Below are 4,810 nucleotides of genomic sequence, written 5' to 3' on the forward strand. Positions count from 1 at the left end.
AGGCACCGAGCCAAATAATAGTATCAACGTTAAATTTCCTGGATTTAGGCTGAGCATGGTAGCTCACACCTGTAATCCTAGCACTCTGGGAGGTTAAGCAGGTAGATAGATCATGTGAGCTCAGGAGTTTAAGACCAGCCTGAGCAAGAATGAGACCCGCCCCCCCATCTCTACTAAAACAATATAAAAACTAGCTGGGCACTATGGCTGGTGCCTATAGTCCCAGATACTCAGGAGGCTGAGGCAAGAGGATCATTTGAAGTTGCTGAGTGAGACTCTGTCTCAAAAAAAAAAAAAAAATTCCTGGATTTGGTCAGTGTACATGCTTGTTCTTAATCATGAATAGTATGTATGTATGCAGGTATGAAAAGAAAGTGCTCAAGTAGGCTGGATGTGGTGGCTCATGCCTGCAATCCTAGTACTTTGGGAGACCAAGGTGGAGGGATGGCTTGATGCCAAGAAGTCCAAGACCAGCCTAGCAACTTAATGTGACCATGTCTTTGCAAAAAATAGAAAAATTAGTCAGGTGTGATGGTGCATGCCTATAGTCCCAGCTACTCAGAAGGCTGAGGCAGGAGGATCATTTTGAGCCCAGGAATCTGAGTTTGCTGTCAGCTATGATGACACCATTGCACTCTAGCCTGGACAAAAGAGTGAGACCCTGTCTCAAAAAGAAAAGAAAAAAGGGTTAAAGTAAATATAGCAAATTGTTAACAATTAATTAATCTAGGTGAAGCAAAGTGGTTAAGGTATTCTTTCAACTTATTATCTTTTAAATTTATTCAGTTAAAATGCTAGTAGACCAGCCTGAGCTAGAGTGAGACCATGTCTTTAAAAAATAGCAGGGTGTTGTGGCAGATGCCTACAGTCTCAGCTACTTGAGAGGTTGAGGCAAGAGAATTGCTTGAGCCCAAGAGTTTGAGATTGTTGTGAGCTCTGACCCCATGGCACTCTACTGGAGGATGACAAAGTGAGACTGTTTCAAAAATAGATAAATAGCTAACAGAAATGTGTACACTATTTGATTGTTCTGCTACTAGAAGTCTGTGCTAAAGATAAAGACATTTCCAAAATTTTTTTGCCTTTATGACTGAGGGGGGAAATACAGGGCTTTAAGTCAATTCAAACAAAAACAAAGCAAATGAATCTGGGGCAATTTCTGCCCTAGTTTTCCTCTAAGTGGGCCCTTGAAATGAATGTTAAAAAATGGATAGGCTGGGCAGCGCCTGTGGCTCAATGGGTAGAGTACTGGCCCCATATACTGAGGGTGGTGGGTTCAAAGCCAGCCCCGGCCAAACTGCAACAAAAAAATAGCCGGGTGTTGTGGCAGATGCCTGTAGTCCCAGCGGGAGGCTGAGGCAAGAGAATCGCCTAAGCCCAGGAGTTGGAGGTTGCGGTGAGCTGTGTGACACCACAGCACTCTACTGAGGGTAATAAAGTGAGACTCTGTCTCTAAAAAAAAAAAGAAAGAAAAGAAAAATGGATAGGCTATTTCAAAAGAGTTCTAAATAAACTATTTCTTCCACCCTAAAGGAAAGAAGCCAGTCCTTACCGGGTAAGTTTGTGCTTCAAACAGTGACTTCTTTGGAGGGCTGCACCTGTGGTTCAAAGGAGTAGGGCGCTGGCCCCATATACTGAAGGTGGCAGGTTCAAACCTGGCCCCCGCAAAAAACTGCAAAAAAAAAAAAAGTGAATACAGTATGGAAAGGGGTGGGGACCAAAAGAGCAACATTACAGTGGAGAAATCTGAAAAACACTGCTTTATCCAGGAAATCAAGGTTGACATCAACAGCCAAACATCAGGTACCCTAGATGTGACATGATGAAATTGATACCAGAATTTTGCTCTTCAGTAGGTGATTTGAAGAATAAATCCGTGGACCACAGATCAGTGGTAAAACAGATTTATTTACAGAAAAGAATACAAAAGCACCAAAGCTCTCAGCAGGGAGAGAAAACCCAACTCGGGAGAGAAAAGCGCTCTCATTCTTTGTCTGTCTCACTCTGGGCTCTTTGTCTAGGGGTATATATAGTCACATGGGGCCCTCGGTAGTTACATTTAGTGTGTCTGGGTGCCAAATTAAGGGCTACAATCCCTTTCATTTTCCAGGCCTAGGAAATGGGGGTTCTCTGTTCAGGTGCAAGTGCAAAGGGAGGGAAACCTGGTGTCTCCCCAGCAGTTGTCCGCCTTCCCCCCACCTGGCTGCTGGAGCCTCCTGCGGCCCCCCTGCCTACCTGCCGGTTCCTCTGCTCGCCGCCACCGCACCAACACCGCCACTGTGGAGGCAGCAGGTGCACCCAGCTGGCCGGCGGGCCGCGTGTCCTGTATCAAAATGATACCAGACTTCTGTGATCTTCCTCCCCCAAACCCATAACCCCCACTCCCCGCTACCATCTAATCATGAGAAAAATTCCAGTAGAGGCGTGTCTGCCAATGTACCTAACCAGCACTGCTCTAAGCTAGCAAGGTCATCAGAACAAGGAAAGGGAGAAAACCTCATAGCCAAGAGGAGCCTAAGGAGACATAACTAAATACAATGTGGCATCTTGGACAGGATCCTGGAACAGGAAAAGAGCATTAGGTTAAAACTAAAGAAGTCCAAATAAACTATGGACTTTTAGTGAATACGTCAATACTGGATAACTAATCCTTTTTTTTTTTTTTTTTTTTGAGACAGAGCCTCAAGCTGTCCACCCTGGGTAGAGTGCAGTGGCGTCACAGCTCACAGCAACCTCAAACTCCTGCGCTTAAGGGATTCTCTCGCCTCAGCCTCCCGAGTAGCTGGGACTACAGGCGCCGCCACAACACCCGGCGATTTTTAGAGGCGGGTCTCGCTCTGGCTCAGGCTGGTCTCGAACTCCTGAGCTCAGGCGATCCACCCACCTCGGCCTCCCAGAGTGCTAGGACTACAGGATGAGCCACTGCGCCTGGCCTAAAATGTTTAAATCTAAAACAAACGCATAAGCCGTAGGGCTGGAGAAATCCAAACACCTCGACTAATTCCATGTGTAAGAACTTATTTTTCTCTCTTCTGCAAAAGACTAACCAGCTCAGGAAAATGACACAGGCCAGGCCACTGCTTAGCTACGAAAACAAAACTGCAGGCGGCGCAGGCGTGCGCCAGCCTGGGCGGAGCGGGGGCAGAAACTTCCTGGGCCCCTCTCTCTTCCCATTGGCTAAGAAGGTTCCTCCGGGCTGGACTGAGCGGTCACCTGGCAGGAACCGGAAGCCAGGGGTATAAAGTAAAAGAAGCCAATTCCTCGGCCGAGGTTTCCTCTTCCCTTTCCTTCCAGCCCTCTTTTCGTCCTTAACTCTAGCCTGTTGCCTACCTGCCTACCACTGCTTTCGCCATGGCCCTCAGCGATGCCGACGTGCAAAAGCAGGTGAGGGGCTGGGGTTGGGTCTCAGGAAGCCGCGGCTTCTGCCCGGGAGGTGGTGACCTGGTGCCTGACTCAGGGAGGACGCGGGCCTTGGGTAGCCTGAGTGCTGCTGCAGGGTCCACTACCGCACTTGCCCAGATCCTACTGGGCTATTTACGGGAGGGAGGTTCGCAAAGTGGGGATTTTGTCCTGAAGTTCACGTGACTTCTGCTCAAGTCTTGCTGCTGCCTACTTGCCTGCGCGCCGCCTCCGTGAACTGTGTCCTCGGCTCTTCCCACTTCTATAGTCCCTGTTTTCCCGGGCTACTTGCTTTGCTTAGTAGGACGTAGATCTGTACAAGGCTTGGTAACAGTCTCTTCACTTTTAAGCCTGAGGAAAGGGCTCCCAGTTTACGAGGGTGGGGAAAACAGTGCCCCGACAGAGATCTGCTTCCAACCAGTTTTCTTTTGAGGTCATTCATTTTACGAACTGTTAAATCTTTATGTTGGGGAGGGGGTCTCTTCTATCATGAATTAGAGTGGCTGGTCTCCCACTATTTTGTATGTTAATATATGTTAAGTGCAAAACCTCTTTTTTTTTTTGTTTGAGACAGAGTTTCACTATGTCGCCCTCAGTAGAGTGCTGTAGAGTCACAGCTCACAGTAACCTCAAACTCTTGGGCTTAAGCGATTCTCTTGCCTCAGCCTCCCAAGTAGCTGGGACTGCAGGCACCGGTCACAACGCCTGGCTATTTTTTGTTTGTAGTTGTTATTGTTGTTTGTCAGGCCCAGGCCGGGTTCATACCCGCCAGCTCCGATGTATGTGGCTGGCTCCCTAGTCCCTGAGCTACAGCCACCTGGCCCAAAACCTCTTTTTTTTTTTCTTAAACATGTAGGAGCCCCAGCGCATAATAGGGACACAAAATAGGTGAGTCAGGGTTTATGGAAAAAATTATTATGGAGGCCGTGAACCTACATCAATTTTGAAAGTGTAAAATAATTCCTGGGAATCTTGTTTAGTTTCCATTTAAAACGTGCCGTACCTTCAAGTCTGTAGGTATTAGGAATATTATAATACCAAGTCGTCGCAGGGAAATATAGTTATAGTTTATAGAGCTATAACTAACATGAGAAAAATTGGTTTTCATTTGCCCTGCCCATAGATAGCCTGAAACCAGAGTCCTTGTGTTTCTTAGTTGTACTGTGAATAGGTTTTTCAGAGAAGGAAGTTTAAAGACTGCAGTTTAATCTGTGCATAGTTTAGAGAACTAAGATTACTTTTTTTCCAAATATTGTACTAGGAAAATTCTCTGACTAAAGCACACTCACTGGCTTATGAGTCTTCTTAGATGAGCAATAAAACATTTCCTTGGATGTTTCCATTTCCTTGAAAATGCCTTTTTATTTTATTCTTAACCTAGTATTTCCTCTTTTTTTTTTTTTTTTTTTTT

General features: G+C 46.3%; 1 protein-coding gene across 1 annotated transcript in view; it reads left to right on the plus strand.

Moving 5' to 3' along the window:
- Nucleotides 1-3,164: 3,164 nt before the first annotated feature.
- ATP6V1E1 (ATPase H+ transporting V1 subunit E1) overlaps nt 3,165-4,810 on the plus strand; it is a 35,414-nt gene continuing 33,768 nt past the window's right edge. The window contains exon 1 of the mRNA XM_003795466.2: nt 3,165-3,384. Coding sequence (XP_003795514.1) covers nt 3,352-3,384 — 33 coding nt within the window. The 5' untranslated portion in view covers nt 3,165-3,351. The remainder of the gene's footprint in view (nt 3,385-4,810) is intronic.

This window comes from Otolemur garnettii, unplaced genomic scaffold (assembly GCF_000181295.1).
Source record: "Otolemur garnettii isolate 467f Iridium unplaced genomic scaffold, OtoGar3 scaffold00092, whole genome shotgun sequence".
Lineage (NCBI taxonomy): Eukaryota > Metazoa > Chordata > Mammalia > Primates > Galagidae > Otolemur > Otolemur garnettii.